The 22,975-nt window shown below is 36.7% G+C and overlaps 1 protein-coding gene across 10 annotated transcripts in view; it reads right to left on the bottom strand.

Annotated features, from left to right (window-relative positions):
* The window catches only part of CACNA1D (calcium voltage-gated channel subunit alpha1 D), a 235,534-nt gene that overhangs the window by 110,883 nt on the left and 101,676 nt on the right, over nucleotides 1-22,975 (bottom strand). For all 10 annotated transcript variants that reach the window (XM_056338446.1, XM_056338440.1, XM_056338445.1 and 7 more), the window contains exons 4-7: nucleotides 18,015-18,154; nucleotides 14,055-14,197; nucleotides 12,487-12,639; nucleotides 11,333-11,529 (exon numbers count right to left, since the gene is read on the bottom strand). In XM_056338446.1, coding sequence (XP_056194421.1) covers nucleotides 11,333-11,529; nucleotides 12,487-12,639; nucleotides 14,055-14,197; nucleotides 18,015-18,154 — 633 coding nt within the window. The remainder of the gene's footprint in view (nucleotides 1-11,332; nucleotides 11,530-12,486; nucleotides 12,640-14,054; nucleotides 14,198-18,014; nucleotides 18,155-22,975) is intronic.

Genomic DNA, 22,975 nt, shown 5'->3' on the forward strand with positions numbered 1-22,975 from the left:
CAAACTGTACTACTTTTTTTTTTTTTCCTCTATCTTTAAAAATGTATCAAAATCTCAGGTTCCGCAAGGTGGCCCTGTGGGTGGTGAAATACAAGCACACGCATTAAGTCTTTGCAGGTTAAGACCCCTAGGCACTTCTCTTCAATGGTGATCTGTAATAATGCCACTTTATACCAACTAAAGTAAACAAACTTCTTATATAACCAAAGAAGATTATTTTACACAACTTCTTCATCCTTCAAAATAATCTCTCTATGTATCATCTTTTACAGTGCTTTAATAATTGAACTGATGCACTGGAAAGTAACTTAAAATTATTTAGACTTCCTAGAAAAAAAAAAGAAAACTGTAACATATATATGTGATTTGGATATTTTCCTTTTTTTTTTTTTAATTTCCTAAAAATAAAACTACACTTTGGGGAAATTAAAACGGAGAAGGGTTATAGCCATTCAGAGAGGCTGGATCACTACCTTCAATTTTAAAAGATCCCACGTTTCCACAGTCCAGTTCGGCAACAGCATATTCATATGGAAATAAAATCATTCATAACGCTGCCATTATACTTACCTCCTTACACTTAGCCTCCTGTGCAACACTTTTAGCAATATTTGGCATGTCAGGTGCCTAAGGAGATCAGTTGTGCTGTTTTGATTTTTATCATCCATGCCCATTCCCTCAGAGCAAGTCCCCTACATTTGAGAATTCTTAACCATAAAGCAGCTCAGGTATTTAGTAAAAAACCCTATTGCCCAGACTGAATTTCTGGTTTGTCCCAGTGTATGTTTCCCTTTGCATCTTCTTTCAATTGTAGGCATCTAGCCTTAAGGTTTAGGAATAAAATTTACTTAACTTTTTTAAAAAACATACATTCATAATTATGTAATTACTTTAGAACTGAGTTTGCTTTAGAGAAATTATTCGTATGATACAAGCAAAATGTTTTTCTAACAATAGCTGATAAAAAAAAGTTCGCTCGCATTTCAAATACATGTGAATGCATTTTGCATCTAACTGAACTGGACTATTAGCAAACAGTTGTTTGTAAGTCAGAGTGAAGGCATAAATTCATCTGGTGTTGACGCCAACATTTTCCTGCTATAAATCTTTTTGAAAAAAATGAAATATTAACATTCACAATTTTACTTCGAGAACGCTCTGGGAATCACTGCAATCCAACTTGATGCACTCTTTTTGCTCACAAAAAGAACAGATTCAAGAAGCCAAGCATTGTGTTGACTTAGTAACCCAGGAACAAAGCTGAAATTTCCATGCTCTGTCATGGAGGTTCTATTAACACAGGCAACTGTGATTTGCATTTCCTTCATTCACTTCATAGTGCATAGCATATAAAAAATTTCCTTCTCTTTTATGCAGTTTGATTTTAAGCCCAATGTTTTAGGCTAATCTATCAAGGACTAATGTCCTGTGATGTAAAAATTGGAAACGGCAGCTAAGCAGTGCTAGAAGAATACTATGGTTTGGGCAGATGCTGAACTAAATCAAAATCATTCCTAACTCAGGAACCCTTAATCTAGTAGAACACCTTGGCACTAATCTAAGACTGAATTCCTAAAAGCAACCGACTGAAACTGCATCTACTCAAGATTTTCACCATTTCATTCTAGAGACAATTAAACTCTGTTCAAGTAATGCATTGTAATTTCTATTCATGAAGTAATATTTCTGATTGCATCCATACCAGAGATGAAAGTATAAGAAGTCCTTTCCTTTTGGAAAACTTTGCAGCTCATTTCATGCATGTCAAGTGGCATTTTCCATAACTTTCAATTAAAGAAAGATGAAAGGAGTCAATTTGCCTTCTGATTAAAAATTGAGGCAGATTTTGGTTAATATATGAGCCCAGGAAAATCTCCATCCGCAGAAACAAGGTATTTTCAGTTGAAAGGATTAATGTTGACTTCTCACCCAAAGTGCAGAATGAGGAGTTAGGAAGACACAAATTGCAGATGCATGGGAAGTTGCAACTAAGAAAACATAAACAATAAAAGCCCCTAAACCATGCTAAAGTTACACCAGCAAATCTAGGAGATGCCACATCTCAAATCCTCAGCAAAAAGCCTTGCAAGACTCCCACACACTGTGGCTCCTGGATATACTATACCAAAGGAGGTGTCGTATTTAATGGCTCTAAAAACGCACTTGTCCCATCTCTTTTTGAGTCCATTAAGCTTTTATCATCCATAACACATATTGCAAAGACACCCCCAAGTACCATCCTTCTTGCCCTTCTTTGTGTCTTTTTCAAGATCTAGTCTCACTGTTTGGATTTCACTTCTAATTAGTTTGTCCGTCACATCAACCAGAGGACAGATGAGACGATGAATGATATGAAGGACAAAGTATTTTTCATACCACTTAAATCTGTTTCACCATAACAGTAGATGTGTACTACTCAGATACCATTTTTGGCTACGCTCTGGCATTTGCACTTCTTTCATACGGATGTTAAAGTAAATTTGTACGTTTAAATAGCTTTGAGAATAATTTTCAACTGATCTCTGAAAATCTTCCTATCCCTTTCATAAGGGATGCAGTAACTAACAGTTCAAAAGTCCCTGTAAAAGGGCCCATTTGTTCATGCTACCAGATCTGGAGACAAGTTATGCTACGCAAGTTAAATTGGTGGAGAGTAATTAATTCTCATTGTATATTTGGCTCTTTATATTTACATCTATATGTTTGTGAGTGTATGTCAGCAAAGTGCAGAAGAATTATCTTGAGCCGATAGGACAAACTCGGTACAATCTGAAACTGCCTCATCTGGCATGTGGAGTGAATTATCCTGTTAGCTGCTCTCCAGTTGGAGTCAACGATCATTACAATGCAGCATTCTGAGACCGAGACTCTGAAGGGAAACAGGAAGAAAGCCAAATTTACAGCAGACATAACCATTAGTATTACACAGCAGCAGATGGCACACTCCAATCTAAAACATCAATTAGAAATCATTAAAATGTCTCATTTATCCCTATCTGCAGTAACTGTTAGTAAAATCCCCAAATGCAATTGCACGCAGATAAAGGTCTTTTCTGTACACCTGATACTGTTCTACTGAAATTATTGCAAGCTCTTTGTATGTATCAATTCATCTAAGCCCTAACTGGGGATAATGATAAAGCAATGCAGTAACGCCTCTAATTCTGCATTTGTACTATTACAGACATAATGTGCTGATGCATGAACTTATTTCAAATTATCTTCCATGATGATTCAAACTCGCTTAATTTCTTATTCCTTAGTTTCCTCAATTTTACCTTTCTGCTTTTATAACATTCCAGTAGACATATAACTGGTGGGTTTATTTATTGTCACCTATAATATACTCAACCATCTTAAAATTTATTAAGACTGACAAACAATCTCTCGACAGGTGTTAAAATGCTTCAGAAATCAGTATTTTATGAAACGGGACTAATCCTGCACTCTTTGAATCATACAATGCAGGCTCACAAAACCTTGGATCACAGGCTGTTTATTCTATTCATGTGAGAGCACACCAGACAGCTTTGTCAAAGCCTTCTAGCTTCAAAGGTTGTGTCCTGGGATATTCTTGGCTAAAGTGGAGTTAACTTAAAGCTGACTTAAAACAGGCTGTGCTTGAAGCGCAGCAGCCTCCAGGTTGGTTTGTAAAAGCATGTGATTTTATATTCAATCTTGTATGGGTTCTGGAGTTAAAGCACAGATTTCCCTGACCTTCTCCTGGCTGGCCAGACTTGACTTTGTCATACTGGTGACACAGAAACAAGCCCAGACTGGTGGGATGTGAACGTGGAGAACCCTGCTTTGTTAAGCATTTCAGCTCATCAACAACTGGAATTTCAGAATTCCATGGCTCAGGTGTTAAGGTATGCCCAAAGAGAAATATATTCCTTGGAGAACTGAAAAATTGTTACAGTACTTCGAGAGCCTCATAATTACTTAATCACCTATAAATGTAGCCCAGTCTTCTGTATGCAACTTTGTAGCACAGTTTACATCCAGGACACATATAAGCCACCCTCTCAAATTAAACTTCAACTTGTAGGACACTGCTTCAGTTTTACTAATTTCCTTTGATCTGACAGTCAATTTCTTCCTTCTGTTATTTTTACCCAGCTGTTAGCTAATGAAGTACATAATTTAGGTACTCACATAAAGCATTTATTCTGCGAAAGCTGACTGCTTTATTATTTTTTTTAATATTGGTTAGAAATAAGTTTAGATGCAGGTCTTTTTTTTTCATTCAGATACTTTATTTTGCATCTAATGCTATTTTAGCTAATTACTACTAGTGGCATTTCATTAATCAGCTTACTGTCTTTAACTGGGGGCAGCGGGGGGGGATCAGATAATTGTTTCAAGGAAAGCTTACATGTCAAATGCAACTGCTAAGAAATTATTTTCCCTTTTTCAAGTAACTATCCTAGGTTGAATCTGCAGAGCAGATGGACACTAGCATAACAAAATGAAGAGTACTGCCTCTACAAAATGGTAACCCAGAGAACGTTTTCTGTTGGATTAGGGGAGGACCCTACCAGGTTTAAGAAAAATCTATATTCCAGGTATAACAAAATGGAAGTGTTTAGATTCCTTCATTGGTTGCAGCATGTTAATTAAGGAGTAGCAATTTGTTAGTGCTTCTACCCATTTATTTATATTGTCCAAACTAATTTCACATAAGAAATTTATAAAACCTATGTAGGGATTTGGGTTGTTGAATCTAAGGGCTCAAAGAACTACTGAATAAACAGTGTGTTTATTTTTAAATGTTTAGCTATTTTATTTTTAAATATTTAGCTATAGTGTGTTAAAATGAACAGAGTAATAGTATCCAGTTTGGAGATAGGAAAAGAAAATGGTATTTAGTACATATCTGCTATGCCACCTATATATGTACCATACAGCATCGTTATGTCACTGGATATATTTAATATTTCCCATATACTGAATACAACACCCACGAGCATAATAGCACACACTATTAGGATCGATGATGTAAAACTGTTACCTTAGTTTATGTAGAAACAATAAACAAACCCCCAATACTCAAGGTAGATCTGAATTTACTTACTAAACTGTTATCCTGGGACAGCCTGGGAACTGGAATGGTTTGAAAAGGCTTGTTTGCTGCTTCTGGCAAAGGTTTTGGAAGAAATTCTAGCTATTCAACTACTGGAGTTCTTAGCACTACCTAAAGTCTAGCCTACTTCTAATCCAGTTTCTATCCATTTTATTTAAACTTGTTGGGGAGAAACAGTATGTTCTCTGGAGTATTTGCAATCATCTATGACAAGAAATTAGTTCTGTGCTTTGACTGCAGTACAGGTCAGCAGGCAGCTAATACTGAGATACCAGGTATCTTGTCAAAGTAAATCAAACTTACTGCACAGCAGACATTTGCTGTGAGGTAGTTTAAAATCCTCCTCAGGTGGGGTCTTTTTGTTAAGATGCTCATTTGAAAAAAGCTATATTATACAAACATCCTTTTCGATGCTAATTCAAATTTTTAATATGTGTATTCCTTGGCTTGGTAGATCCGTTTCCATGTCTGAATTTGATCACTCCCTTTTCTCTCTTTCTGAGGTTTGTAATTTATTAGTAATTTAAATCTTGTCTCCTTGCCATCTAAAATTGGTTGATTTGGAGCTTTTTATGTCTAGAGAACATAAAAAGTAATTAGTCCAAGTAATTACCTAAAAGGCAGGGGGGTTAAACTAGATTTTAACATTACATTGGATTCAAGTAATTAACACACAGATTCTAAAAATCCTGCCTGCAATCCCTGGCTCTTAAGCGTGATTTATGCAGTATATTAATACTGTCATCCAAAATTTCTATCACACTTTCTCCAGCTGGATATCATGTGTTAAATTTCTGGCTATATAGTCATCAAAGGCTGGGAGCACTGTGCATCCAGCACGTCAATGCCTTTGGGGATGAGCTGACTTGTTTCACTGAAGTCTCCCTTACATGACCTGTGAGTGGTGCTGAGTGATGCTAAGAGAATAGCACTAAGCTATCCTCAGTACAGAGCAGACAAAGGCAGAAATAAGTATTTTGTAAAGATTTTTCTAGCATATTTTCTCACAATTTTCAACATCGTTTGCTGAGTATTTCCAACCGGGAAAAAAATCTGTCGAGCATTCTTTGACTTCTCTCAGACTGTAAGCTGAAATTCATTGCTGACAAGTATTGTTTGGATACAATAACATGCCTTCCATTTCTGCCACTGTAATGGGACTAATATGATTTAAATCACTCCAAGTATTTGTTTCCAATTGGCTTATTAAATCATTCGAAGTTCTCAAGTATTATTGCTTATTTGACTGTTGGTCATATTTTTTGAGACATATTTTTTAGCAATTCCTGCTCAACACTCTGATGACAGTTTTGATAAGACTTCAAACATACTTTGCAACTTTTTGTTTATGGACTAATAATACATTTTGTGCCTGGGCCAAGGGATTTTCTTATGAGATGTATTTGTAAAATATTTGCTTGTGTTTAGGAAAGATCTTTGGCTGAACATCAGCTGGTTTCAAGTATATTATGTCACCTTATAATACTTCTGAGTAGGCTGTCCTTTAAGATTCTTGAACTAGGAGCATTCTAAAAAGTGACATGATTAGAAGATTGTCTGAGTTTCTGATCATTTGACTGACATTCTGAAAAAATCGACTGCTTTGTTTTATTAGTGTAACTATTTTCTTTTCAAAACATAGGTTTATGTGTGAGTTATAAGCATTTTTCAAATTCTCATCCAGTTAGAAACAAACACATAGTGATTTTCTACCTTTAAATTTATGCACAATAAAGTCATCTCATGCTATTAGAAAGCTAGGAAGGAAGCCACAGCTCTTGTACTTGGTTATGAAAATACATTTAAAGAAATACTGATTATTTCTTTAATAATCAATCTTAATTCTATTTTTTAAAAAAATAATATCTTTAATAGTAAAGATATACTGAACAGGCTGTGTTACAGAAAATATTGATTTTCTTCAAATGTTCTAAGCTGCTGCAAGAAGTATATTGGGGTATATAAAGCCTGATTTCTAAAGCAAGAAACAGATTTCTAAGTGCACACTTTTTTTTGTAATAAAAGCAGAGGAGTTATGAATTAAGTATTTCTTTGATGATAACATACGTTACTACCAAACAGTAGTAAGGGACACTAGTTTTAAGAAGGTGACATTTAAAAAAAAAAGAAACTGACACCCCTTTCCTTAAACCTTATGCAAGATTTAGACATATTATAGATCGCTTAGACATCTCAAGGAATGAATCGTGTATTTTAAACATGAATCCTTGATAGAGTATCTTGTTAACATATCAGTAAGTATATTAATAGGCAAAACCATATACGACATCAACGTACCATTACTCAGCAATTTCAACTTAAGCGCTTCAGTCTCAAAAATCTCCAGATCAATCAAACCTAGTACTAGCTAGGTGTCAGAGAACTGAGGAGCTGTTTGTATTTGAGCTAGTAATGCAAAGTCTGTCCATAAAATTGACTTAGTAAAATTCAGTAGCCACCAATACAGTAGCTCCATTATTGAATCAACTGTGCTGGCAAGCCATCACGGCAATTAGTTTGTTTCACAGAGGCCCTGCCCATCTTTCATTGAAGTCACAGCAGTGTCAGTGTAGATTATTCAAGTGTAGGAACTGAAGATAACTTCACTATGGTGAAAACAAGAAGAATTAAACACGATAATTTTGGTACGCTGGAAAATTGGGGGTTTTACTGGCAAGTACTGCTGCTCATTATGTATGTTCCTACATATCAAATGAAATAGCTAAAAATAAAGAGTGATTTACAAAATAAATGTTTGCCATTAATAGACTATAAATCTAGATGTCTGAAAGACACGAAAAAAATCTAGAGCCAGATATGCAAATGTAGACTCAGATTTTTTAATTCTTGAGTGCTTGCTAGCTTAAATTGAAAATGAGGCAAAGAATACGATGCTCTCAGCTTGAGAATGTGAGCCAGAGCATTAAAAACTTGGGCACACAGAAACTGCCACTTTGCCAACGACAAGGACTGCACTGGGATCCAAAACTAATAGCATAAACCTCCGGTTAGGGCTAGAGAGCAAACAGAAAAGACTGAGACTGGGAATAAACCCAGTCCTGATATAAACGGAGAAGATATACAGATGTGCAGCCACAAACATTACACAGTTTGGGAACACACTGTGCTGCACTGGCTGGTGGAAACAAGGACACCAGCCCTTGACCTCTACAGCTAAGTCTAGCATTTGGCCCCGAGGAGTCGCATTTTTTTGTGCATGAAACATGTAATATGTGCTATCCGGTGAGTTACACCTCAGTTAGAGAGAAAAGAAGCCAGATGAAGACACTCTAAAAAATGACAGGACATATGGGATTCAGATGCAAACTGGTGAGCAGCAGGATGTCCGTGTGAGTCACCAGGATCTGAAGGGTGCCTAGCAGTAGCAGGATCAAGCCCTCCATCTATAATAGATATGCATGAGAGAAAAATCATTACTGATGCTTGGAGAATTTTTAAGCCAAGTTTACTGTTGTTAACCAGGTGACAACGAGCTGTGCTATTGAGTGTTGTTGGAAGCTGTCATTTTCAGCTGTCATTCGTGCTAACAGAATGCCACACAACACGATGCAAAATATTGCACATATTTCACCCACTCAGATTACACCTGCTAGCAAGATAAGCCTACAGAGTTAATTTTACTGTTCACACAGTGACCAAATGGAAATCAGAATTCTGTGCACTTTCTAATAATCGTGGGTTTGGTTTTATTTTTGTTTTGTATAAAATTCATTAAGTCTGTGTATCATCAACAGATTTCTAAATAAAAAGCAACACTCAAAACCCATGCATGTCTAGTTAAAATGGTGTCCTTAGATTCTTTGGACATTTTTATTACAATCTGGTATATCCCTAGTGGTTTTGCAATTTATAATTACAACAAAGTATTTTCCAATTTTTGGCTAGCAATAGCTAAATCTACCTCAGCTTAATTCAGGGGTAAAATTAAAACATATAAATCATCATTCCTCTTGTCCTCAGTGAGTCATTTCAGCTTGACAATAGGCAGTTTGTTGGTCTACAGACAGAAAGATTCCAGATCTATAATTACATAAACATCAGTTAAGACAGATTCCAAAGCCACTTGAATAGCTGACTTTTATTGTATTTCACTAGGTCAATAAGTGTTTGGTTCTCTATCTAATAATCCCAGTATCACTTAAAATAACGTGAAAACTGACATCCATGTACCTGTAAATAACTTCTACATAGGGAACTCAGAGAAATAAATAACTCATGTGCAGTTTTGATTTTTTTGAATTTTTAGTTTTCTTAAGCCTTGCATTTTGTCTGATCGTGACAATATTCAGCATTCTATTTTAATGGGTTTACTATTTGTGCTGTCAGTGGAGACTCTACAAATATTTCTTAAGGTGCATCAGACCAATTAGCTCATTAATTCTTAGGGGAAAAAATGTTTCATATTGAGCCACTCAGCTTCAATTGTTTCTATATCTTCTGTAAATCATATTCTCAATGCAGTAACTCCTCAAAGTTTTTACATTAATTTTCTTTGAAAAAATTTGGTGATGGAGGAATTATCAGGTACTGAAATGTGGCCATATTTTTGCCTTGAAAGCTGTTAAATGTGTATTTTTTATTTCTAGACAATCATGGCAAACCTTCCTTTTTCTTTCAGGAGGGATAAAAATAACTATTATCATGAACACAAGTCATATAAAGCACATACTAATTCTACATTCACACAGTCTACAAATCCCAGAGTTGATAAACCTACACCATGAGAAATACATTAGCCTATATGTAGCTATGCATTATCGTAGACTCTTTAGTATTAAAGGTTAGCATGTTTATAGCCAATTTTGTATCTCTGGTAACAGGCAGTGGAAGCAGAGATTCACACTTTGCCAACTTTTGTCATTCTATCCTAAAAGAATGCCAGTTTACTTTAATTATCTTTAACAGTGACATTATCTTAAAAACATCTCCATATTCTATATTCTAGCATCACAGATTTTATCTGAGACTAGGCTCTGGTATTGTATTTTTTAGCAAGAGCATATTTCACCTTGATTTGCAACAAGTGACCATATAAAATTAAGTGTTCGTTCACCAGGTAATACTACATCCTTACTTGCATCCAATACTCCACAACAGATGTGCTATTAGTAAACAGTCCCACTCGGCCAGACAAAGAAATTCAAAACATGAGCTGCTGTGAGCAACATAATCTATAGTTGTAGCAAGATACATCTTGAGATAGCTCATCCATTTTTGTCGGCTTGCTAATAGTCATCCTTACTAGTAATCAGTTTTCTTTCATAAATACTTCCCACATTTGAATTGTTAGAATTATATTTGTTGTAAGGTCCCAACTGCTGCAAAGACTTACTGCTGAGTACCAAGTAGTACAGAAAACTCATTTAATTTCAGCACCTGTGGTAGGTAGGTTCCATCACAGCTTCTTGAACAACATCAGCCAAATCACTTGCATCAGATATTTAGGTGCTTAAAGATTCACAAAAGAACGTAATGTCCTTAGCTTGGAATGGGGTTAGGCAGAGAATTGTCCACCTGTATATTCAGGTCACCCTTTTCCTTAAAAAAAAATCTGTGTCCTTTTCTCATTTGTAAAATCAGGACTAAATACATCTTCAGTTTCCCAGTCTGTGTCCAGCTGTTTATGTTGTAAGATTGTGGAGGTTCCAGACCTGACACTAGAGTAGCATTTAGAGGTGGGGACTTACACAGTTAGGTTTTTGAATATGAGTACCTTTTGCTGCTTCTACAGAGCCAATGTCGGGCTCACAGCTCTTGTGATTCGTTGTTTCTGAATGGTTAACAAATGGTTTGCAGTCCCCACGGCAAGTACTGACAGTTGAGAGCTTGCTTTGTTCTAATTTACGTAAATATTGTGAAATATTTTGCAGAAATACTGCAAACAGAGAGCTCTTAAGCTTAATCAGAAAAGACGTACTTAAGAACTGTAGGCTTGCATGAAAAAATGATAGTCCAAAGGATATAAATGTAGTATCACATTTATCCAAATGGAATAGGCAAAAAAACCCCTCAAATAAGAAATGAATAAATTTGTTTCTAAAATGTCTTTTTAGCCTGAGGAGTCCAGTAAGATGCTGTGACTGGAAAAAGTATGCAGCTGAGCTCATCTCCTGCAAAACTCACCAAGGTCTCCTGCTGACAGTAATGTAAAACACTGCTTATTTCTCACTTGAACACAGAAGCTTGCTGGTTTGAAAGTTAAAAAAGCTCAGAGATTTATGAACTTACCCAGTATAACACATCAGTCCATCCTTCCATGGTTATACACTGGAACACAGTCAACATTGCAAACGCAAAATTATCAAAGTTGGTTATGCCTCCGTTTGGTCCAACCCATCCACCCTTACATTCAGTGCCATTCATGACACACTGACGTCCATTCCCTGAGAATGCACAAGGTGCTGGATCTTCTTCAACTAGTATATCTGAAAAGTGACCCAAAAAAATCAGAACTTTCACTTCTTATACTTTTGTGAGTTAAATCTTCACACAAAGAAGTATCAACCCTGTTGCAAAGTAAATCCAGAGATCAGCCTGAGAAAAGGTGAGGAAGGCAACCCATGCGAGCTTCAGAGCTTTAAGTCTCCTCACATCTGGGCCTTACTACCTTAAAAGAAGTTAATCAAATCTGAATGTACAAAAGAGCTCAAGTAATTGAGCAGTGGAAAGAAACATGTAATCATACAACGTTTAGAATCTCCTTATGCTATTGGGGTTTTTTTCCCTCTTCATTGCTTTTTCTTCATTTCATGCCACTTCACACTAACATAGGCACAACCAAGGGAAACAGATCCAGACTGATTTCTACATACAGTCTACTTCAGAACTTAGCTGACAAAAATGTACCCTTAGCTATCAGGTAAGATGTCTCTCTCATGGCATTTCACTCCAAAACTCTCCCACAACAAACACTTTCACTTCATCATTTCACCTGGATGGAGAAACCCTTCTCTTTCACTACTCATTTCAGAACTCTGCTTCTTAGTACACGGCCACAATCTTGGTGAGACCACGCAGCCTGTGAACTGCAGTAAATCCTCCCTGGAACAGGGCTAGCTAGCTTTTCAGTAAGCAGAGATCAGAAAAACCAGTACCGAGTTGTTCCTTGTGGATAGTCACCCTTACCATTTTCGCTACTGACATTTTAGTTAGACGTTTCAGAAAATAAAACCTATTCAAAGCATGTTCTAGTCTCTAACTGGTTTGCATTTTTGCTGTTGTTTTCTAAATTTAATGCACTTTTCCTGAAATTACGAACCACAGTAGGAACTGGGGTTACAACAATCTTAGTGCTTCGGCTGTTGTATTTCAAACTAATATGCCACAGACTTGAAAGAGAACAGAATTAATCCCTTCCTTCAGTCAACAGTTTCGTGACTTACCTGAATCAATAAGAAAACAAGATTTGTGCATTTTTCCAATAAAAAGTTCCAATCCTATAATAGCATAGATTATGATTACAAACAATACCAAAAGGGCAATATGGAGGAGGGGGACCATGGCTTTTATAATGGAGTTCAGGACAACTTGTAAACCTAAAAGAAAAAAAGAAGACACAAGCTATGAACCAGACTTCTATGTCTTGTCTTACCAAAACTTCTATAATTACACATTATTAGAGATTAATGATACAGACATGCAGACTCAATGAGTTTTAAAAAAAAATTCTACTGCCCAGAACTACAAAATGTTCCTGTAACATAACATACTTGTTAAGAATCTAAAACCATGTGTCAAAGTCTAATTATTTCCTCAGTTAACAGAGGTGATGTCATAGAAGTCAATGCTTGAAATGTGTCACGAGAATTCACGGCTTTCTAAAAAGAAAGGGGATGTAGTCATCAGTTGTGGCTGTGGTTCATTTTATATGACCTTTAAAAACTTCTGTGCTACAACCGCAACTTTGTGGTAAATCCTGAGAAAATGTACGCTCAGCCAACTGCAGAACTGCATTTTTGGTCAGCAGAGATAAATAAGAGTATAGTTACCTGAGAAAACACATTTTTACTCTGAAAAAACTTGTTTTTATCGTTTATCCCTCGCATCACTTTCAGAACTACTCCATTTTTCTTTTCACCCTAATTAAATATTTAGCCAAATTTTGCTTTTACCAGAAGAAGTAGATCCCAGACTAATGAAGCTGCCACAGTACCAATGAGAACAAAATATGGCTCATTTTTATTTTAATAGACTTCCTTTCTGACATTTCATAAGGCTGCTGCTTTCTTCACTGAACTTCTTTTGCTAAATATATACCATCACGATCACTTCCATGTAACAGACTATGATATAATAAACACAGCATTAGGTTTCTTCTTTTGAATGTCTGGAAAAGAGCTGAACTGTAAGCCATGAACCTCTTATTCAGCCCAAATAGCTACAGTAATTAATAACATATTAAAAGAAAACAGAAGGATTATTATTTAAAGAAAGCAATTGAATTTCCTGATATTGTTCTGCTGCTTAAATTTCCTAATTTATCTGTTAGCTGAGATAAACAGAAGGCATTCATGTGCATTGGAGGGGGCAGGAAACATGAAATGTGTAATGTGCTTTGGCATATTCTTACCAACATATAAACTATTTTAGGACCACCTACACTTTTAGATGTACAGGGTTTTAGAATAAAAAAAGTGTCAATTTTATTTTCTGGTTTATTTGCATTTTAACATGTAATTTACTTTTATATAAAGCTCCTAAAAAAATGAAGTGTATTCCCTTGTCTGCTTATCGGACCATTTAAGAATATCATACACCGAATGAATTCACAATCCTTTGTTCAACTTAAAATAGGGTATCATTCATCTTGAATCTCACTTCATGTACACAACCAGAAAACAAAAGATCAACTTTATATTATGCATTTCTGATAGTGTCTGGAACAATCACATTAACTAATCAGATGAGTTACAGTATTCGTTCCAATGGAATTAAATAGTAAAGAGCTTACTGGGCACTCCTGATACAAGCCGGAGAGGTCGCAATACACGAAAGGCTCTTAGGGCTTTGACATCAAAGCCACCAGGTTTGCCACCTGAGTGGCTGCCACCTTCTGTTTCTTTGGTTAATTGTTCCAATATTACACTAAATAATCTAGAAAATGAAACGAAGGGTAAGGTCATCACCATCCATTTACCATGCAATCAAAGGTATTAGGAAATTACTTGAACTGCAGATAATTCCGAAAAGCTGTTCAACTGTCAAAATCAGAGGTATATTTACACATTAAATCATGACAGGAAAAGTTATGAAGTGCGAGAGTTTCTAATCCCTCCTGAGAGCGACAATCATGCAGTATCCAATAAATTAGCTTTCTGACTGTATACACAATCTGCTACAAATGAAGATACTTTGCCACTTCTTTTTTCAAACATTTTAGCTCTAACATTTGAAAAATTAGTCTCCTCTTTAGAACATGAAACAGATAATCATTAGAAACCATCTGTTTTAATTTTGGTGGAATATATGAACTCCAAGTGACACTGCAGTTTGATATTCTAAATACAGTCAGCAAAAACTGAATATATTAGAGAGTCCAACATTTAATAAAACCAAAAAGATTTGTTTCTTACACATAATATCTTTGAGGATAAAAATATTCCCAGATGACTCATTTATTATATTGTATTTCTTCACTGCAGAAATGAGCTAGTCCTTCATTAGAACAGTTTGGAAGACAAGAGTTTTCTTTTTCTTTCCCACTTCTAGCAGCAATTCAAAGTGATGCAAGTGGCTGAAGTGCAAAGTAACCTTAGGTTCATTTTAGTTTGGACCTGCATTTCAGATGCATGGTTTCTTCAGCTGCAGCTAGACTTCACAAACCATGTTAGCCTTTGCACAGTCTTTAGGTCAGTTGTTGCAAAACTGAACTTCTCCTGAAAGGGTTGTCAAGTCAATAAGAGTTCTGTAACCCTGAAAAATCTTTCACACTTGTAAAGGACTCTAGAAATATGCAGGTTTTTGGTTTTGCCAAGAGAAGTTTTTACAATGCTGGTTTCACAGCTCTGTCACGCTGCATAGTTGCTAGAAATCAAGTAATATTTAATAGGTTGCCCAAAATAGGATATTGAAGACTTTCTCTTCCCCCAGTAAGCAACTGACCTGTATCAGTCAATAGCCATCCCTATTCTGCTTCATTCTCCCCCAGAGCGAAACCCAGCAAGGGAGAACACAGATCTTAGAATGAACACCAGCAATCTACATGCTACTATAACCACAGAAATCCAGACATTTAATGTTCGGTTCCTAATTCACCCTATAATTTCATAGATGCATAAATCTAAGAAAACGGGCCACCTCAATGATTTCAGAATAACTATTCATGCTCTAAAGGCAGACATGATTAAACAGACTTCTGAATCAAGTCCTGAATTAAAAGAAGCTGCTTTCAGCCTGTCAGTTCACACATCATTCAGAAAATTGAAGGGCTACAGGCACAGGAAGGTGCTATGAAAGCTTTCTCTACCAGGACCTTATTCTTTCACAGAAATCAACGGAAATTATGTGGTATAGCATGCAGACAAGTAGTAGACTGCTCTGAAAGTAGCTCACACTCTTGTATCAGAGAGAACTGACAAAGACAGGAGAAAACACCACATCACAAACATCACAGCTTGTCTACAGCTCTGTCATTTTATGTCTGTCCTATAAAGCCATTAAGGTATAGAACCACTGATCTTCTTTCTTAAAACTGACATTTATTTTCCTGTACAGTTTACCAAAGTTTAAATGCCAAATTTGATGCCATGGAAAAAAGTCTCTATACATGCTTCCCTTTTGCTAGTAGAGATTTATTTTGATATAATTAAGATTTATGCACTTGGACTGCTATAGTTTCTGCTGAGAAAGCACATGAAGCAAATTTCATCTAATACATTCAATACAGGACATCATGGCAGCTCTTTCAAAGCTATTAAAATACCTAATGGAATTTCACAATGAAACTAGTCAAACAAAATCAGATCCAAAAGTGATTCCATATGCACCATGGGTTATATATGAAAATCAATTTTTCACAGGGCTTCTAAGTATTAATTAAATAAATGGACTCATACTTGCCTTACTTGCTTATGTGCATTGTGTTCTTAAAAGAAGAACAAAAGATACTGCTCACAGAGTGCAAGAACAAAAATACTGCTTGCAGTTCTGTCAGTGTTGACATGTTATGAAAGGTCTACCTTGTCTTCCAGGTAGACTGATGACAACCTACACAGCCGTTTATATTCCAAAACTTTTGGGTTTGAGCTAGAATTTAAATCTTAGTGCAATACTTTAGGTATTTGATAACAAGTAGTCCTTTTTTCCTCCTATTTTCCATGGATTCAGTGTGAGCATTTGACCTAACTAGATTTAGCCTCCCAATAATGAGTGTTTTATGAGTTAATGGAAAATTTTTTAGTTATCATGTATTTAGGACACAGCCAAAGATAGAGGTCATGTTAATTAGACTGCTCCAGGGTTGCTGTAACTCCATGGTCACTTGACAAAAGGGAAGAGGTCTATTCAAGTGACTGCCTGGCAAGAGAATAGAGCTCTTACGTGTGATAGTCCCCACACCTGCCCACCAAGCTTCCCCTTCAGGCACAGAGGCCAATCTGTTGAGAATGACCTGACCTGATGAAGGATCTATTTATACAGAAATTTTAGTCCTGGACCAAAATGGCCTGAATGCCAAGCAACTGGCCCAAATACAGTCTTCTCAATAACATTTATTATCTCAGAATCAAATAGCTACAAATCAGGCATTCATACATGCATAATACTTGCTCAAGTTTAATAATGCTTTATGACAAATTCCTTTACTTTGCATCTTTTTCTTTCCCCTTAATGTAGTAACATGAGTTAAGAGCAGCACACACTGATTTCTGGGTCGTTTCAATTACAGGCGACATCTGATATAGCATGAACCGAACAACGAAATCAGAATTGCATACTACATGCCAAGGTAGTCTTTGCAAGCCAGCCACAGCATAGAAAGTTTTATATCGGTAATGTTCTCCATGTTATATATAATAAATATTTTCAGTAAACAAAATTTATAGTACTGGAAATTCCTTTTTTTTCAATATAATCTCCACAATAATTAGGGAATTGGGGAATATATGCCTCAAGATTAATTCCTTAGATAGCCAAACGCAGGATCTAAGGATCTAGTTCAACCACTGACACAAAGTTGCTGACAAAATGTTATTTGTCATAAGCAGTTGTGTAACATATATAAGGAATGTATATATGGGATGTTCCACTCCCCACTCTTCCGCAAGCTGCATAAGGCCCGAGCAGTCCCTCTCCCAAGGAGCAGAACAAACTCTCCAGGGTTTCCTGGCATAGCAAGGTACATGGGGTAAAAAAAGGCATTTTTAGCATACATGCTCCCCCAAGCAAGCAAAGACGTATATATCTGGGGCCTGACGTGCAGCACCCAAAACCAAAGTTCAATAATGCCCAGATTTTGGGAAGGTCAATGAATCGCTAAGGTAACTCTGCCTCCCCTGACCACTCTTCACCACTCTGAAACACGTGGGATCTCCCAGAGGTCTCTGTAGACAAGGTGAAGTCCACATAACCACAGTATAGGGATAAATGAAACAACAATGTATGGACCTAAACAGATCAGCCTTTATTGTAAGGAAATCATCGGGAGTTCACCTTGGAAAAATCAGATGGAAAACATCCTGCACGACAACCAAGGAAATTTTTTGGCAGAACTCAGAATTCCCTGGGAACTTTTACTGTAAAGCTGACTGCACAACACAGCCTGCAGTCACAGATAGCGCTGAAAATTTTAGGACTTTTCCTTTTCATTTTTCACTCATATCAGTTCATTCTTGTACTCCAAAGGAACAGAAATCATGCGTAGGCCACTACTCAAAGGCAAACAGACTTTATAAATAAAGGATAAGTTACTTACCCTACTACTACTATTACAAAATCCAATAAATTCCATCCATTTCTAACATACGCGTTGGGGTGTAATAATAATCCATATGCTATAATCTTCAAAAAGGTTTCAACTGTAAAAATTATCAGGAAGGCATATTCTACTTTTTCCTGTAAAAGACAAAAAAAAATACAATGAAAGACAACGTAATTTAACAACTCATTTACTAGTTAGAATTTGCACTAAGTGGGTAAGTTGTACTGCTCAGGACTAAGGAATTACAATACTTTATGGCAGTTTATTTTGCAGGTTTTAATTGCATAGCACTTAATGATAGCTGTACTGACATGGTTATAATTACATAATTACATGAGATGTTCCTGTTTTCACATTCTGTGAGAGAAAAAGGCTCTGTTTCTGCAAACACAGATGTATGCTGTACCTTTGCTTAAGCAAATAGTCCCATCCAGGTCAACAGGATCCTTTGCATTCATTGAAACCAGAAAATACTGCAGAACAGGGCCCTGGCAATATCCTTGAAATGTATGCAGTGGTATACTTACTTTCACCACTCATTCTATTTAATTAGGACCCAGAGAATTCCACCCAATAATGGAGTCTGAGACACTGTCATCCCATACTAAGGGGATTCAAAAAATTCTAAGCTCTTTAAAAGGTTCTTCATTTAATTCTACACTCTTGCAACTTTTTCATCTTGATGTGGAAGTTTACATTGACTTATTTTTCCCTCCACATCATCAACCTCTTTAAATCACCCTAATAAGCTTGAAGAAATTTTAAGTTAATATATCACCACCTTGTATCACTGAAGCTCCAACTTCGGATTTGTTTCAGTGCTGTTTTTAAACATTATTGGTTTCTTCATTTTACCAAGATTCTTATTTTAAATAGAGCTATACATTGAATCTTTTTTTCCTAGCTAATTGGATAATGCTTTTTGTGGCTGCTTCTTTCTAAAGTAAAAACATATTTGGTTTGGATAAATTGTACAAGTCACTACTATCAAAACAGATCACTTAACACATTTATTCTTTTTACCCTCAGAAATCATCCACGCAAAGTTAATTACATGGACTGTAACTGCTCAGTAAGGATTACAATCTTCTACTTCCACATACTCAAATATAGCACAGACATTACACACAAAACTATGTGTTCACTATTTGTTACACAGCTTGGCACTTCCACGTACAACCAAATAAAAGTCAAACCATAATCATTTGCAATTTAAACAAAGTTCTTTACATTCTCATGTGCAAAGTCTTCAATTTGGGAAGCTTTGGTTTCTTTTCCTTGTGGAAAGGCCATTTAGGGCTGGTTATGTATAGGATGTGATAAATGTATTTATAAATGTGACACTGGCAACTTCATAAATGTAGAGGCTTATCAGTAAACTACATGGTCCTTTCCAGGTCTTCATCCCCAACAAGCAGCACCCTCGGATGGCTATGAGAGGTAAGGCTTTCTTTAGCACAAAGCAAGGATTCCTGGATCTCATCTCCTGCTCAGCTCAATCCCATGCTCCTGCCTTTTTCCTCTGCTTTGAGAACACTTCATAAACACTGCAGAGATTCAGCCAAGACAGCTTCTCTTCAGCTGTGTTGTATTTTTCATGTGATCTTCTGGCCCAGTGAAGCCGATGGACATCCTCCTTCTCCTCATACTTCCTAACGTTTCTTTCAAAATTGTCCCTTCCACTTACCTGTTCATTTATCATCAATAAACTGGAACAATTACTGGATAACAAGAGTGAAGTAGCCTCGCAGAAGAAAACCGTGAATGGTTTATGCATCAAAAGCCACCAGATTTCTTTGGTTAGAGCACCACAGAGACTACAATAATACAAATTATCAGCATTCCCGAGAAACATACTGCAAAAATGCTTAAATTCAAGTAAATCCTACCATGTACACATTTCACAATAACAGCTATTTCTGTCTCCCTACATATAACCAAGTCTGCAGCTTAGATATAGAAAGATAAATAATGTAAGACAACATAAGGAAGACAAAAATATTACGGTTGGCATTAGCTATGGGCAAAATATATACTGAAATCCTAGTAGTAAAAGAAAAGGTAAGACAAAAGAAGGTAAGTTTCATATATGCAAAATGTCAACAGCTTCTTTTATGTAAAGGGAACACAGGACACAGAACTGGATGGGACCTCCTGGGCCAAGATGACCTCCTGGGTCATCATGTTCAGCGTCCTGTTATTACAGGCAAATATGTAACTTAATTCCACCCCATCCACCTACCAGACTCCATCCTAAACAGCATCTTTGCCGTTCACTGCTCTCCTTCAAACAATGTTCTAATGCTCTCCTGTTACTTGGGCTAGGCACCAACCCTAGCACGAGTGTAACTTGCTTAATGGCCACACACCCTTGCACATTTTAATCACTTCAAATCTGACACCCTATCACTTAGCTTCCATCTTTTAAAATATTGGTCTTGTTCCTGTTTATTTCTCTTTATGGAATCAGGACTGCTTCTTATTTCCTAAGGAGTACTGCAAACAGTCTATTAAAATAATATGCAATGTAAGACAAGCTCCTTTTTTAAACCCAGTGGTGGGCTTAAGGTCAGTGTTTGTCACTTAACAGATGGACCACAGGAAAGCTTGACAGCTGGACCAACAGAACCCACATAAATCTCAGCGAGCAAAAATGTTAAGTTCTTCACCTCAGGTTAAATAATCCCATACCGATATGGGCTGAGAAAGGACATGGAAGCCGCAGTGGGCACCAAATCAAATCTGTGCTTGTTGTCAATCAGACAAGCCCCATACTGGGCTGTATTAGGAACAGTATGGCGAGTAGGTAGAGGGAAATTATTATCCACCTCTACTCAGAGCTTTGAGGCTGCAACACTGCTACAGCTCAGGGTCTCTTAGTTCAAAAAGGGTGTTGAGAAAGTGTAAACCCGAGTGAAGGGAACATCTCCTGTCCAGCAAGATCTCTTCTCCATCAAAGAGGAGGCTACGAGAAGGTCTAACAGCAGGCTACAACGGCTTGAAGGGGGGTTAAAAAGACTTTGAAGCCAAATGCTAAGTAGCAGCACATGCTAAAATAAGAGGGAACAGCCACAAGCTGCAGGTTTGGAGGTTTACAGGATGTTAAGAAATAACTCTATCAGCAGGGTAGTGCAGAATGGGAACATGCAGCTTCAGTGCAGGAGGTTTGAAGATGCAGTTAGGCACGTACAGCCGACCCGATCTAGTTTTGGCAACAGTCCTGCTAGGAGCTGAAGGACTAGGTAACCTCCAGAGGCCTCTCAGTTAACAGCTCTGTAATTTCTATTATTCTGATAATTCTTACATGACCATAGGTAAAAGCAGATTAAGAGCCTGTACAACTACCTACACCCACAACACATTCAACACATAAAAGCTCCTCCATTCTACGTAACACTGTTTTCCTTACTTTCCGTGGAAGGATGGAAATATGTTTCCTTCCATCGTTGTTCACTGTTGTAAAGCATATACATGCCTGGTTCCAGAATTTACCCCTAGAAACATATATTCATAATAGATACAAGATAGAATCAGGGATGATGCTATTAACAGAGCCAATGGCACAAGGGAAAGATGCTTTGTAACAATAGCCACTGGGCTATCCAAGAGCCATGATTTCTTTAAAACCTTGAGAACACCACCACAGATATTTCTATACAGCTACAACCAAGGGCCAATTATTCCCCAGTGTTTCATTTTTCCTCCCTTCCTCCTCTCCTTGCTTTCTTTTACTTCCATGTTCTCACACACTCAATTTCTTTTTTTTTATTATTTTTTAAACTTGTGCCTTCCACAGAAGCCAGATGAATGATTTGGCCCAGTAGTTAACAATATTCAAAGTACAGGCTGTGCTTTCTTTACAGACTGGTTTTTTTCAAGTAGGCAGCCAACAGATGTTCTAACACAAACTGCAAAGCTAACAACCTGCTCACCCTCAGGAAGGTACTGGCAGTCCCTTCTTGCACTTTGTTAACTTCTTGCCAGTCACTATGTACATCAATTTTTGCCTCTGCAACTGAGACACATCTGTAGGCCATACATCACCTAGCATGTCCAGAGCTTAAGCAACCATTACTCAAGAGTAAATAAAGTTTAATATATCATGCCATTTTCAGTATTATCAGAAGAGTTGTAGAGGTAGGGTTGCTGACTAAAAATAAATCTAAGGCAGCAAGTGATAAATTAAAAATACAGACTGAAGACTGCAGTTCTAACAGTTTATGATGTGCACATTTACCTGCTTTCTTTTTCTCTATAGTTTGGGAAACTACCCCTGCACATCTTATTTTTGTCCAAATTAGTTGAAATCTTTAAATGAATACTTCGTTTCATTAAAAATCAAAGTAGGAACACTAATAATTAAGACAACCAAACCACAAATAAGGAAATACATAAGACTGAGGGACTGCCTGAAAAACAAAATCCATATTAAAAGAAACTAAGAAGACAATGTCAGGTCTTCAGAAATCGCGCTAATTAGAAACTGCATGTAATAATTTTTAATATCTATTATTGCATTTAGATCTATATTGCATCACAAAAGTAGCAGAGAAAAGACTGACAGCCATAAATCTAAAGAAGATATGAGGCATAAAAATATGTCTGTGTTGCTAAGGATCTAATCCTATGGCTGCATTAGACTAACTAGTTTTTTCACTCATTTGATGTCATGCAGAGCTGGGTCATCTCTCTTTACAGGCAGCTGATTCCTGCAAGGCTAACACTTTCGTTAACATTGCTTCAAATCTTCAAGTCTCAGCAATCTTTTGCTGAAAAATATATTTTTCTGAATATATGATGCAAAAACAGGACAGACAAGATACATTGCCTTTGTGGTAGAGACCAGGGAGGCTGACTTTGGTATTGATCATAGAGTACAAAACCCACTGAGTTTCAGTGAAGTCATCAGAACTTCAGTTTCTCAGAAAAAAATGCATTTTCTTGCTTATTTTAAG

The sequence above is a fragment of the Falco biarmicus genome, chromosome 4 (assembly GCF_023638135.1).
Source record: "Falco biarmicus isolate bFalBia1 chromosome 4, bFalBia1.pri, whole genome shotgun sequence".
Taxonomy (NCBI): Eukaryota; Metazoa; Chordata; class Aves; order Falconiformes; family Falconidae; genus Falco; species Falco biarmicus.